The sequence below is a fragment of the Oncorhynchus mykiss genome, chromosome 22, assembly GCF_057628025.1.
Source record: "Oncorhynchus mykiss isolate SJ-2025 chromosome 22, ASM5762802v1, whole genome shotgun sequence".
NCBI lineage: Eukaryota > Metazoa > Chordata > Actinopteri > Salmoniformes > Salmonidae > Oncorhynchus > Oncorhynchus mykiss.
This window is the reverse complement of record NC_143043.1, coordinates 35,832,847-35,848,611: the sequence shown is the minus strand read 5'-3', so window position 1 is coordinate 35,848,611 and position 15,765 is coordinate 35,832,847. Positions and strand designations below refer to the sequence as shown.

Genomic DNA, 15,765 nt, shown 5'->3' with positions numbered 1-15,765 from the left:
TGTAACATAGGCTACTACATGATACTTGAATTTCCCTATACCCATCACCTAGCCTATGAATGAAAGTTTACAACGTAGGTGCATAGGTTGAGAGAATTTTTTTGTAATCAAGGTGACAGTAACACATTCAATACCGCCTTGCACACTCTTGCCTGCATCTATAGCTAGTCTAGGGTGTACTCATTAGTCCAACAGTGCAAACAAGAGTTTCTATTGGACAAATGCAGGTATGTTTATACCTGTTTATACCTGTTTCGTTCCGTTTGCTACGGTTTAAGAAACGGTTTTCAACAGAATTGGCTGAATTTATACACACACTGAGGGAGAGTCTGGCTATATGATGTAGTTACAGAATGTGTATGGATGCCTTGAAACAATGCCAAAAATGCCCTTCTCTGCTGTTTAGAATGGAAAGGGAGGCTGCAGTGCAGTTTCGTTTCTTGCCCATGCCTCAGAACAGGCCAATAAAACCACTAGAACTGACTACACGCAAACACATTTCACTTTCATAGCAGCCACATGATCACTTTGCCCCTTGTAATTCCTTCTCGACATCTACTCGCTCTCCTCCTCTCCCACCGTTTCCCTTCGCTTGTGGACTTCAGTTAACAACACATCCGCTGTCTGTGACAAGGTAAAAAACCTTTCCAAGCTAAGCCTCCATATTATAACCGCTAACCGCTACACACAGCCTACATCATTGTCACCATATTATCTAAAGGCATAGTAAACATAGCTAATAGAACTAGCGCATTAGTGAACCCGCTACAATCATGCAGTAAAGTACAGTCAGCAGAGCAAGCACTTTAGCAGTTACACCGGCGTCCCCGGTGGTAATAAATTAATAAAACCAAAAGCTTACCTTGACTTGGAAGAGCTCCAATTTTGGATAGCCATAGCCAGCTAGCTAACATAGCTTCCCTCTCTGTTTGAGCTGGGTGTTTGATTAGGCCAAACATTGTTAACTCTCCCTCTCTCTCATGCTTCTCCTTCATTTTTGAAGAAATGTTTTTGTTAAAAACTGTTCAAATATTGTCTTTCTCCCTCTTTGAGTCAACTACACAGCACATTTTATTCACTGAAGTGCTAGCTAGCTGTAGCTTATGCTTTCAGTACTATTGCTACCCTACAGAGTTCTGCTGAGGCCACTGTAGACCTTCATTGCAAAGCGTGATGTTTTAATCAATAATTTGGTGACGTGAATATATTTTGTATAGATTTAAAATCAACATTTTTATAATGTTTCACTATTTTTAAAAAAAAATCACTATGGTCCTGCCCTTCCTCCTCTGAGGAGCCTCCACTTATCACACACACACACTGAGGGAGAGTCTGGCTATATGATGTAGTTACAGAATGTGTATGGATGCCTTGAAACAATGCCAAAAATGCCCTTCTCTGCTGTTTAGAATGGAAAGGGAGGCTGCAGTGCAGTTTCGTTTCTTGCCCATGCCTCAGAACAGGCCAATAAAACCACTAGAACTGACTATTACAATGAAACATAAATAACCAAGGAGAAAAATGCTACCATCAGATACATAACATCACCAAAACATTCAGGCAACATTCATCACTAGCTGAAGAGGATGACTTTCGTACATTTCTGTATGGTTCCCATTTCCTCAAAAACCTCCCCTGGGAATCATTATGAAATCAATCAGGCTATTTCTAGAGACAGCCTAAAAAGGGCTCCTCTGGTCTGGGTGAGTTGAGCTCTGAGGTCCTGAAGGCAGAATGGTAATGTTGCTGAAGTGTCCAACCTCTACTTTCGGCTATCTGATTCGACCCAGAGGACCTTTTAAGGCTAAACACTTTTAGGACCCTCATAACATCAAAGAGTAAGGAAGATCTCCATCTGTCTACACACACTCATACACACAGTTAAACACAGTTTGAAGGCAACTACCTTAAGCTAATTTGAGAGAAACTATATTTTTTATCCAAATATAGTAATCTCCTTCATCCCAGTGCAACTTCACAATGTTGATATACCCAACAATGTTATATAATATTATATCTATAAACAACAGAGTGAGTGACCAAACCTAACAGACGAGTTTGGGTGAAGATACTAGCCTACTGTTCCAATGTTCGCTCAATTCAACTGTAAGCACTTTGTGTGGCCCAGTGCTTGTCTGTGTGTGTTAACTGTGAGTGAAGTTCGCAGTGAGTGGACAGAGCAGTAGGGTCAATAGCTGTGTGTGTAAGGGAAAACCTTCACAGTTACTATATATTGTCATAAATAATATCCTGATATGTATCGTTTTGACAATATAGCAGTATTATTTTTGCACTAGTTGGCTATACCTGCAACAAAACTTTTTTCATACGTGTAGCTTGTTCTCCATCTTCTTTTTAAATAGGGTTCCAATTTGTTTACAGCGCTTTTGTTTACATGACGGATCAAAGCCATGAGTAAACATGGTGAGCAATATGTTTGGAACATTGAATCGCAATACACATAGAATCGTAAGAATCACAATGCATTTTGTGTCGGTACCTAAGCATCATGATAATATCGTATTGTGAGGTCCCTGGCAATTCACAGCCCTGGTGTGTGTTTTGTTAACTGTGAGTAATGTTATCAGTGTGTGAACCCAGTCAGACAGTAGTAGAGCAATTGTCACCTCTAGCAGTCCTCTGGCCCCCCTGCTGTGGCAGTCGACCAGGGCCACGGATCAATCTCAGTCAGAGTGGAACTCAATGCCAGGGAAATGAGGGCAGCAGGTTAAAAGGGCACCTACATCAGATTCAGGCCACATAATGTGGTATTGCATACCAGCATCAGTCTGTACACAGGTACTAACATGTAGGAACCGTGTAGACGTAATCTTTTGGTTTTAGGCAGATAGGAAAAGTCCCAAGCGCAGTTTCCTAAGTTTAGTAAGAACAACTGGGTGAGTGTGTATACTTTTGATACCTGACAGTGCTATCCTGTAGTGACTCGTTCTCTAGGTACAATATTACAGACGATTCATGATGTCATCACAGTTAAAGGTGCAACCGCAATCAAGGGATTTCCCATGCAAAATAACAAAGCACACTTTGGATTTGATACTTCCTCGACCAGTCATCAGTGTAGACTGTCACCTATAGGTAGCCTTATCCCTTCCTCAGACTTGGTTATAGTGGTGCTGTGCATATAAAGAAACACTCCTTCTGACTGATTGACTGACGACAAAAGAGTAGCTAAAGGCCTGTTTGTTGCCTCTGGTGTGTGTCTGTGGGGACAAGGATGATGGAATGTTGCCAACTGTAATTTATTATCATAAATTCAGAATGTGTACAATGGACTGGAAGTCCCCACCTACTGCTTCCAAACCCAGGCACTCTTTAGGCCTAATGCAATAATTTATTTTACAATCCAGCTTCTCTATTCTACAGTGATGTGCATCACATAAAGCAGTTACTGTCTAATTATGTGTGCAGTCCTAAAAACATGCAGACAGGGTAGTCACACAAAGACAGGGAATTACTGTCAAACTCATTGACACACCTTATTAGGCTATAGCCTACTGACATGGCTCACAGGTCAATGGTGAATTGCTGTAGTGCTCAGTCATGCATGGCCCAACCAATCTAGAGTACAAAATAATGAAGTTCATAGTGTGACTGTTGGTTGACACAATGCAAACTTTACTGTCCAGGACATAGGCGAAATTGTCACAGGGGATGGGGGGGACACATCTGCCCAATAATTTCTGGGGGGAGTTGGGGGCCCACTGGAGGTTGGCCCCCCAGATAGCATATGAACACGTCATAAGCAATGACATAATGTGTAGAATTGCAGGAAATTAGCTTTAAAGGAGAAATGTTACAACCAAATCTCTATTTTGATGTAAATGGCATGTTGTAGAAGGGTCCAAACAACTTTTTTGTGATTTCGCATGTTTTAGAGAAACTGAAAAAACATGAACAGAATGTCCAAAAACAGTTTTCATTCTTTATGCTAATGTTATAGTCCCTTTTACGCGACTCGAGCATTATCGAGCGGTTCTATTTACTGTGCAGCCTGCTGCTACAGGTAACTGCCAAAATAAAGGAAACACCAACACACTATAATGTCTTTAATAGGGAGTTGAGCCACCACGAGCCATCAGAACAGCTTCAATGCGTGTTGGCATAGATTCTAGAAGTGTGGAAGCACCCCTGCTTTCAATATACTTTGTATTAAAGGTTGACACACGAGTGACTATTCATTCCTGTCAATTATTTTACCCGTACTGTCCTGATCCCGCAACCGTTCTATAACCCCGGAACTTTTCTGTCCCATCCCAATAAAAATAACTGTCCCGTCCCATGCTCATTTATATGCCCAGATCTCTGAAATAACTCCCTCCTAGCTGCATGTCTGTCTGTCCCCGCTCTGCAACAGCATCACATTAGTGGAAACGAAGACTGTTCTCGGGGCAAGCCTTGTTGTAGCTAGATATGTTCGAGCCGCATTAGGGACCATTTTAGCTAACTCTATTCCTAACCTTAAACTAATTATCCTAACCTGCTACGAAAAGTAACTTCTGCTAGTCAAAGATTGACGTTGAGATCAGTCTTGGTTTCCATTAACGCGATACAGCCACTCGCGTGTGAGTAGCCATAGCAACTGCTCTGTGGCTGCTGCTCAGCGTTAAGGAGACAGTTACCTGTACACAGCTGATAACCACATTACGAGATTTGGGAAATGAAGGCAGTGGGAGCACTGTTCCCGTGTCAACCTCTACTTTGTATCCCTCATTTACTCATGCGTTTCCTTTATTTTGGCAGTTATCTGTAAAATAGACAGAGGTATCGCTCGAGTCGCAAAAAAATTGAATATAACGCTGCAGAAGTTCAGAATTACACAATTTCATGTGTACAACATCTAAACATGTACATCACTATACTGAGAGCTGTGCCGTTTCTAAAAGGATGTATTTGGGTGTTTTTGGAGCCTTTGTTCATGTTTGTTTTCGGGGCCCCCATACTACTGTACACAAAGAGGATGACGAAGTGATTTGCTGTTTGGTGTAAGTTTCTCTGAAACGTGAAATCATAATAAAGTTGTCTCGACCCTTCAATAACGTGCTTTTTATGTTGTTGTTTTTTTACCTTTATTTAACTAGGCATATAACATGCCATTTACATTTTTTTTTTAAATAGATTTGGTTGTAAAAAAATAAATACATTAAATACAGTTTAAATAGTCATTTTTGTGGTTTTACACGAAGTCAACCTTTAAAGTGACTATCCAGTTTTTCCAGATTTCTATGGAATATGAACTAATTCATTATAATTATGAGTGAAATAGTTTTATTTCCAAAAAAGGGTCATTAAGTATATTTAGAGGCAGTTTTTCTTTGTTGGAATGTTGTGGGCATACCCCAACATTAGAATGGTGTGGGTGTATACAGGTCATTAAAAATATTAATGTGAGTAGACCACTGATTGGCCAGCTCCCTCTTTGAGGAAATAGCAAGAATTTTTTAAACAGTCTGTTTAAGATACAAGTTTGAGGTGGGGTTTTTAAAGCGTTTTCTCCAATTTATGCTTTGGCCACAAATACGAGTATAGGATGATTCAACAACATTATTTGGGTATGAGTTAACAGAACTTTTAAATGTGACATTTTCCCTGGAAAGTTACTTTAATACAACAAAATGTTCTCTCAACCTCATGGCAAAATGTGTAAAGGAGCAGGAAATGAGCCTTAACACAGCTAAACGTTCTCGCATCCTCATTGAAAAATATGAAATATAGTATGAGATGCGCTATAAAACAGCACATTTTTCTCTCTGCCCCATGACAAACTGTGTAGAGTTGCAGGAAATTCGCTTTAAAACTGCTAAATGTTCTTTCAGACTCATGACAAAATGTTAAGAATAGCATTATAAAACTGCAAATGTTCTATCTGCCCCATGGCAAAATGTGTTAAAAAGCAGGACGTTAGTTATTTCCCAAAAAAAGAAAGACAATTCCTAACATAAATATTTTTTGTGACATTGCACTTATACCTTATCCTGTATTTTCTAAATACCCCTCCAATATAAAAAAGTTAACAAAAAAATAAAGCTCCCCGGACCTCCATCTACTGTTCATCCTCCCCAATATCTACACCATAATTTCGCCCTAGGTCCTGCATAGGCTGCAGTCAGTGTGAAACCGAAAACAAGATTGTATGGTTCTGGGAAATAATATGGGGATTTCCACGTCATCTTTTGGACACAATTACACAGCGTGATGTTCAGTTATTGTTTGTAATTAACATACAGTCAGAGGTAGCCTATAGTTGGAACGGTATGCCCAAGCTTTCTATAATGCCCCATTGTGTAGTTAGTTGCCTCTACGCACAATACTGAACATCTGGCCCAAAGCTTATTCTTCGCATCTAGAGGGGAAAGCTCAGTCGTGCGCCAGGCACAGCATGTCCATTGTCTGTCTATAAAATTCTCAATCATGTTCATTTTTGTGGAATGGAATGGAAACTTATTGTTAATTCGAACAAACTTCACACAGCAAGTTATCTTCGTTTATACAGAATACAACACCATTCCTCTCAATACCTAATTTCCCAAATCCATGCACTTTGTCGGGAACCCTGGGCGCAGGAGCGGAAGAGATTCCAAAAAATTATAGTGTTTTCTATTCTTACCTGCTTCCACTGTATCTGATAAATCAAAGTTAGATGCTGTCCCAGGGAATTCTTTGAGTTTCCTGGCGCTGAGGTTAAAAAACCCGGAGTTCGCTCCTTCTTCCAACGCTCTTTCCAAGCCACGGTTAGTTGGCACGTTATTGCCGCTAATGTTACTTTGTATAGAGGTAGACGCGAGCTGGGAATGTGGACGAGGGTCTGGTCCCAACGTCGCCATATTCGCCTCACCTTTATTGCAAATTAAATGCGCTACGACGATTGTATCCAGGCACAAACTACGGGAGAGACTTCAACGGTGCGCGAATTTCCTCTTTGACTGCCTCCGCTCCCATGCGGCTGCGCAATTCACTGTACTACAATGAACTGTAGCCAGGCCAACGGCATACTGGTAGATTAGGATTTTGCGACCCCTGCTGACTATAGACCTACATAAAACTGACATAGTTTCCCTTCAAGACCTAGAGCTACTTGTATGACACGAATGTCTGTACCGTAGGCTACATCTGTAATATATGTAGTTCATATAAACTGAGTGACACAAAACAGATATTGGGAATGCAGTCACAGGGGATATGGATTTTGAATGATTAATAAGCCGGCAATAACAACTTCTAACTCAATTACAGAAAAACATTTCTATCATACTTTCCATATCATGAATGATAATTCCTAGAGTTCAATTGGTCTACAAATGAGTAGTCTAGCCTTGTGTGTGTGTGTGTGAGAGAAAGATGTTTACTGTTCATTTGGAATGGTTTGTTAACTTTTGTTTATTATCTATTCCACTTGGCTTTGGCAATGTAAACATATGTTTCCCATGCCAATAAAGCCCATTGAATTGAGAGAGGGGGGGGGGGGGGGGGGGGGGGGGGGCTCACTGCCAATGAGAATGCTGAGTCGACCGCTTGAATAACCTTGCATCAGCAGATATGCTGATCACTGATCGCACTATGGAGGCTGTACACACACATAGAGAGAGAGAGCGTGAAAGAGAGACAGCGAGGCGAGAGGTAGAGAATGAGAGATGCCTTCAGAAACATACAGAAACAGAAAGAAAAGAGTGAGTGAGGTGGAGTGTCAGACTATGATACATGTATCATCTCTGGTGCCATCTGGAGCAGGTAAAAGCCTCTTGGATTCTATTTCAGATGAACCCAGCACAATAATTCTGCTATTCCCAATATTCATGACAGTATTACTATTTCTTTTCAGCACCTGAAAAGTCAGTCCATATCTTCATGTCACTTTTTTGTCACTTTCATCCCCTCACTTCATATTTTATTATTAGCAGAACATGAGTACAAGAAAAATAAAATGCTACTTTTTTAGTTTCATACCTCCCCGATCTGTTCAAGCTGCATTGTGGTGTGACACACAATTGTTAAGTTGATTCAATAGGCTTAAGGTTGGTTTCTACAACATCTCCTTCATGCTGGACAAGACATTACTTCCCACCGAGGGGAACCTAACAGGAATAAAAAGCTGGGGGAAAAGTATTGTTGATCTCAACATTAATAAGCAAGACTACTACATAGGGATTAGGTTAATTCTATTTATTTGTGAATGATAACTCAATACTCACCAGAGATTTGTGAGATGTTGGGATGAGTATTATAACACTTTTCAGGTCAAACATAATATGTAGTAATTATAAGACACTACTTGGAGTTTGAGCCTTTGACCTTTTGATAAAACATTAATTACACAAAGACATAGGAGCTTACTCACTAATTTACCTTGGACTGCTGAACTGGAGCAGTAGACCAGTGCAAATTTTTTAAACAAATATTAAAAGAGTTCAGTTATCTAAACTTGTCATTCACTGACGTGTGGTTATAAGGGCACTTATAACAACAGAATGAGATATCTGACCCACTTCTTGCTCAACAAGCTGACAATTTTACAGCTGTATGATGTGACAAAAAGACTCACGTTCGACCATGTCCTCTGTTTTGGGATTATACAAAGTGGTGAGTACTTTACAGTTGGATAGAATACTAAATTGTTTCAGAGATTCTGGAAAGAATCACATTTGTGATTGTTCCTATGGTTTCAATACCACTTGCTGCAGGTGTACATGTATCTTAACTTCAGTATACAGTGCCTTCGGAAAGTATTCAGACCCCTTGACTTTTTCCACATTTTGTTTCGTTACAGCCTTATTCTAAAATGTTTTTTTTTTAAACCTCAGCAATCTACACACAATACCCCATAATAATAAAGTGAAAACTGTTTTTTTTTAATTTTTGCAAATGTATAAAAAAACAGATACCTTATTTACATAAGGATTCAGACCCTTTGCTATGAGACTTGATTATCCTTGAGATGTTTCTACAACTTCATTGGAGTCCACCTGTGGTAAATTCAATTGATTGGACAGGATTTGGAAAGGCACACACCTGTCTATATAAGGTCCCACATTTGACAGTGCATGTCGGAGCAAAAACTAAGCCAGGAGGTTGAAAGAATTGTCCGTAGACCTCCGAGACAGGATTGTGTCGAGTCACAGATTTGGGGAAGGGTACCAAAAAATGCCTGCAGCATTGAAGGTCCCCAAGAACACAGTGGCCTCCATCATCCTTAAATTAAAGAAGTTTGGTACCACCAAGACTCTTCCTAGAGCTGGCCGCTCAGCCAAACTGAGCAATCGGGGGAGAAGGGCCTTGGTCAGGGAGGTGACCAAGAACCCGATGGTCACTCTGACCGAGCTCTGGAGTTTCTCTGTGGAGATGGGAGAACCTTCCAGAAGGACAACCATCTCTGTAGCACTCCACCAATCAGGCCTTTATAGTAGAGTGACCAGAAGGAAGCCACTCCTCAGTAAAAGGCACATGACAGCACGCTTGGAGTTTGCCAAAAGACACCTCAACTCTCAGACCATGAGAAACAAGATTATCTGGTCTGATGAAACCAAGATTTAAATCTTGGTCTGAATGCCAAGAGTCACGTCTGGTGGAAACCTGGCACCATCCCTACGGTGAAACATGGTGGTGGCAGCATCATGCTGTGGGGATGTTTTTCAGTAGCAGGGACTGGGAGACTAGTCAGAATCAAGGCAAAGATGAACGAAGCAAAGTAGCGTATAAGTAGGAGAGATCCTTGATTTAAAACCTGCTCCAGAGTGCTCAGGACCTCAGACTGGGGCGAAGGTTCACCTTCCAACAGGACAACGACGCTAAGCACACAGCCAAGACAACGCATTCGTGGCTTCGAGACAAGTCTCTGAATGTCGTTGAGTGTCCCAGCCAGAGCCTTGAACCCATCTCTGGACCTGAAAATAGCTGTGCAGCGACGTTCCCTGTCCAACCTGACAGAGCTTGAGAGGATCAGCAGAGAAGAATGGGAGAAACTCTCCAAATACAGATGTGCCAAGCTTGTAGCATCATACCCAAGGAGACTCAATACTGTAATCGCTGCCAAAGGTGCTTCAAGAAAGAACTGAGTAAAGGGTCTGAATACTTATGTGAATGTGATATAAGTTTTTTTAAATTATATATTAGCAATAATATCAAAAAAAAAAAATTTTGCTTTCTCATTATGGGGTATTGTGTATAGATTGATGAGGAAAATTAAACAATTCAATCCATTTTAAAATAAGGCTTTAATGTAACAAAATGTGTAAAAAGTCAAGGGGTCTGAGTACTTTCCGAAGACACTGTAGATACTGTATAGGCTTGACATGCCCATTGATATATTGTTTATTTGCAATATTCTAATATGATAATATTGTTTGTTTATGGATCCAGGAGATCCAGGAGACAAATTCTGTTTATGTTTGAGGAGCTCTACAAAGTCAATGTCCTCCTTCAAACAGTGAGCTCTCACACGCACTTGACTGTCCAACTCTAATATGGCCTCACATGATATCAAAAAGGTTGCTGTTCATGTGAAAATATTCCCTTCACAATAGAGATACCTATGGTTGTAATACGAATATATTCTATAACTATCTATTGTATCTACCTTTATGGGGCCAAATCCTGCATCCACCCAAAGACAAACTGTTGTGTCCACTGACAATGGATATAAAGTGGGATGGAAGAGGGGTTATTAAAGTTGAAATTAAGATAGGCAAGATTTTTTTTAAATGTAATACTCTTGTATGAATTTCTTTCATTGTCAACCTCTCTTGTTAACTATTGTTATTTATGTGTAGTAAAGTCAACCAACCAACCCAGTCATATTATATATGTGGTCATAGAGGATGTGGAGAGGAAACCATTTAGGGGTGTGGAAAACAAAGCCATGACAGAGAAGGATGTATCAGTGGGACCATGTGAGAGAAGAGTGTTCTCTGAGTTAATGTGGTTCATATCACATGTTTGTATTATGTGATGGGGATGCACTATATTATTGTGCAGACAATAGATAAATAACCAGGAGCACTAACATGTCATTTAAAAGTAAAAACAGCCACAACCCCATCACACATCTGATTAACCATGATAATATTCCTCATAGTCATCATACAACAGCCTAAAATACCATTCCTATTCATCTTGTCTTTTTAAAATTATATATTTTATTAACCCATCCTCTTCAGAGGACAAAAAATAACATTTTTGATACGTATACGCTACATACATTTTACATATAAAATCTTACATACGTGATACTTTTATATACAGCATTCACGTGACATACACAAAAAAATATATTTACACATACACACACAGTTGTGGCCAAAAGTTTTGAGAATGACACAAATATTAATTTTCACAAAGTTTGCTGCCTCAGTTTGTATGATGGTAATTTGCATATACTCCAGAATGTTATTTTAAACTGCAAAACCCTTACGCACCACTGCACTTTGTATACCAGGGTTGGCTGGCCTTCTCTAGTCACTCGTAGGCTCAGTCACTGGTATACTTTTATTTACAAAGCCATTTTGGGTTTACTACCTTTTTTATTTGTGCATTTTTATTGTTCATAAATGTGGTGGGTACTCTCTTCGTTCGCTGGACTTTATCCTGCTAACTGTTCCAAATGTCCGAACTGAATTTGGTAAAAGGGCTTTTATGTACTCTGCGCCATCATCTTGGAACCTCTTACAAAATGCTTTTAAACTGGAAGAACTTGTCCCGATTGCTGTTTTAAAATCAATGATGAAGGATTTTGAGGCTGATTCCCTGACCTGTCAATGTTTTTAATTTGCTGTTTTATACTCTTGTGAATTCAATGGTTTTTACTAGATTACTTGTAGTCTTTCATGTTGTCTGTCTGTAATTTTTTTTGTAATGACGGTGCTGCCTATCTTGGCCAGGCCGCTCTTGAAAAATAGATTTTAATCTCAAATGAGCCCTTCCTGGTTAAATAAAGATTATTTCCTGGTTAAATAAAAAATAAAAAAATATGAAGAGTGATCAGATGAATTGCAAAGTCCCTCTGCCATGCAAATGAACATCATGCCAGTGAGTCGTTAACACAGGTGTGAGTGTTGACGAGGACAAGGCTGGAGATAACTCTGTCGTGCTGATTGAGTTTGAATAACAGACTGGAAGCTTCAAAAGGAGGGTGGTGCTTGGAATCATTGTTCTTCTTCTGTCAATCACAGTTACCGGCAAGGAAACACGTGCCGTCAGCATTACTTTGCCCAAAAAGGGCTTCACGGGCAAGGATATTGCTGCCAGTAAGATTGCACCATTTATCGGATCAAAAACCCCTAGTCACGCCCTGACCTATCCTACCATAGAAAATACAGGCTTTCTATGGTCAGGACGTGACAGTACCCCCCCGCCCCCAAAGGTGCGGACTCCGACCACAAAACCTGAAACAAAAAGGGAGGGTTAGGGGGGGTGTCTAGTGTCGGTGGTGGCTCTGGTGCGGGATGAAGTACCCGCTCATCCTGCGGATCCAGCCATGGACCCAGGCTGAACACTGTGCCTGGACTGGACCTAGATACCGAGGAAGGTTCCTGCCTTGGAGCGGGACTGGACGCCGTGTCTGGACTTGGCACCAACGCCGAAGAAGACTCTGGCCTTGGAGCTGGACTGAACGCCGAGCTTAGACTGGGCATCGGCGCAGGGGAAGGCTCCGGCCATGGAGCTGGAGGTTCCGGACCGTGGACCGTCTCAGGAAGCTCTAGACTGAGGAGGCGCACTGGAGGCCTGATGCGTGGGGCCGGCATAGGTGGTCATTGTCTTGTTAAAAAACAAATGATAGTCCCACTAAGCGCAAACCAGATGGGATGGTGTATCGGTGCAGAATGCTGTGGTAGCCACTCTCCTGTAAGGATCAGAATGGGTCAGATCCGACTTGCGGGGGTTGACAGTAACAAGGCCTCTCTCTCTCCCACAGAGGGGGAGGTGGCTGCTGGATGGTCAACAGTTCACACCCTGTTGTAAATTACAGGAGAAGGAGACTTCCTTTCCCCCATCCAGTATTTAACCCAAGGAATGTTCTTACACAACCAAACTAAGCCGCGCTGCTTCTTGACGCAATGCCCACTTAACCCGGAAGCCAGCTGCACCAATGTGTCGGAGGAAACACCGTACACCTGACGACCATGTCAGCGTGCACTGCGCCCGGCCCGCCACAGGATGAATGATGAATCAGCGATACACAAATTGGCTTAATTATTTATTTAAGAACTAAACTAAATAATCACACAGAATTACATAAACAAACAAATAGGATAGCTGACACATTGATGCAATGAAAAGTCCCTTGTGGACTAAACCAATATTATGGCTTGTTACACAAAATGGCAGATTCAAAAGAGAGGGAAAGGGAGACGGAAAGGAATTCCACTAACGTACATATAGCTGATAACTATGCTCATGGAAATGTGAATACTTTGCACATGAACGGCTGCTCATTCGAAATAATTGCAATGTATATTTTTACGTGTGTATGTCTTTGCTGTCTCTCTGTTGAAAACACTCAATCCATCTACGGGGGTAATCGACAGAAAGTCTGGTTGTGTAAGTCTCTGGTTGTCCACCAGAGATCACCATGTCTTTTTTGTAGTTCTAGCTTCTTGGTTTTGGAGTGTCTGTGAGAATGGATCTTCCAGAGGAAGTGTTTGTTAGAATGGATCTTTCAATGTACCACCCAGTGGTTCGCGGCAGAGTTTACTAAACTAAAGTACTTAAACAGCTGCAGACTGAATGTTCCTGTGTAGTCTTCTTCTTTCAGAGTTTCTAATCATTTCAAGATGCAGCCACGCTCCATGTTTTTCTGGTCTCATAGAGTCTGACCATTCATGATGTCCGGTTCAACACCGTCCACCTGCTTGGTCTGATCTTGTAGTTTTCTTAACCACTTGTAATGTATTCAGCTGGCGCTGCAAGTAACTGGTCTATAGAGAATTCTTCAGTGGGTCCTTTTAAACACTTGGAGAAAAAGGGTGTTCCATTATGTTTGGCATAAAGTCTGTGGTTACTGACTGGATAAACTTTACATGAAAAAACATTTTGTCATTTAGAAGGCAAAGATCACATTTCATCTTTTCACAAATAGTTTCGGATTTAATCCTATAAGTTCCACAACATTTTGGATGTAAACCTGACAAATGGGAAATATTTAAGAGATTCAGTTACGTTGTTATACCGTCCTTAATGAGATCCCAAAACAACAACTGATCTGACGTAATTGGTCTTGAAGTACCCGCCTGTCTTCACTACCATTCCAACTGTTAGATTACAGAAATATTGTTTCATTATTCAACCTTTTTATGTTGTAGTTTTGGCAGGAGGAATCTCCTTGTAACAAAAGGTTTCTTTCCCAACCATCCTGCAGAGTATCTACAAGGTATTTACGACCGTCATCAAATGACCAACTTTACCCCTCTCCCTCGCTGTGGGAGAGCGAGAAAGAGAGCACTGTAGAATGGACTCACTGTAACCTGATCATTCGTATCCTCACAGGAGAGTTGTGACAATGTGAGAATAGTTCTAAAAGGTATCCACAATAAGTTTCCCTCTTTCTTTCTCTCTCTCTCTCTCCATGTCGTTGCGTAAAAAGCCATATTGTGTCAGGCCGCTAGGGACATTTGTCTCATGCAGTAAGTGTGTATATTTATTGTGTTATTATTTAGTTAGCTAGTAAATAAATAATTAAACCAATTGGTGTAGTACTGAATCATGAGTAAGGCTGTTTTTTTTGCAGATGCATGAGGTTATGACTGTTCAGAATGATGACATGATAAGAGGTAATGATTAATACCTTGACTGTTTTATGGATGTGATAGGTAAAGACTTTTAGAGTTTAATTCGGGAGATGGTAACTCTTTAAACAACTTCTTCCGTGGTGCCCCAAATCCTAATGAGTCCATTTTTACATGATTAATTTAATCGGGTAACAATTAACCATATTTAGTTTAATAAATAAACAAGTCATCAGATTAATGAAAGTAAAGTCATGACACCATGCTGGTTAAATGTGCCTTGATTTCTAAATAAATCACAGACACTGTCACCAGCAAAGCACCCCCACACCATCACACCTCCTCCTCTATGCTTCATGATGGGAACCACACGTGGAGAAAATCCGTTCACGGTTGGAACCAAAAATAGAATATTTGGACTCATCAGACCAGATTGGCACCTGTCTAGTAGTGGTTTCTTTGCAGAAATTCAACCACGAAGGCCTGATTCACGCAGTCTATCTATTTATCGTCTGCAGCAGAGGTAACTCTGGGTCTTGCTTTCCTGTGGTGTTCCTCATTGGAGCCAGTTTCATCATAGCGTTTGATGGTTTTTACGACTGCACTTGAAGAAACTTTCAAAGTTCTTGACATTTTCATGACCTTCATGTCTTAAAGTAATGATGGACTGTCGTTTCACTCTGCTTATTTGAGTTGTTCTTTCTATAATATGGACTTTGTCTTTTACCAAATAGGGATATCTTCTGTTAACCACTCCGACCTTGTCACAACACAACTGATTGGCTCAAACGCATTAAGAAGGAAATAAATTCCACAAATTAAAGGCACACCTGTCAATTGAAATGCATTCCAGGTGACCACCTCATGAAGCTGGTTGAGAGAATACCAGGAGTGTGCAAAACTGTAATCAAGGCAAAGATTGGCTACTTTGAAGAATCTCATATATTTTGATTTGCTTAACACTTTTTTGGTTACTACATGATACCATATGGGTTATTTCATAGTGTTGATGTCTTCACTATTAATCTACAAT

General features: G+C 40.6%; 1 protein-coding gene across 2 annotated transcripts in view; it reads right to left on the bottom strand.

The window, feature by feature from the left end:
- The window catches only part of LOC110501734 (leucine-rich repeat and calponin homology domain-containing protein 1), a 99,891-nt gene extending 92,901 nt beyond the window's left edge, over positions 1-6,990 (bottom strand). For both annotated transcript variants that reach the window (XM_021579482.3, XM_021579484.3), the window contains exon 1: positions 6,626-6,990. In XM_021579482.3, the coding sequence (XP_021435157.2) occupies positions 6,626-6,842 (217 nt within the window). In that variant the 5' untranslated portion in view covers positions 6,843-6,990. The remainder of the gene's footprint in view (positions 1-6,625) is intronic.
- Positions 6,991-15,765: the final 8,775 nt, after the last annotated feature.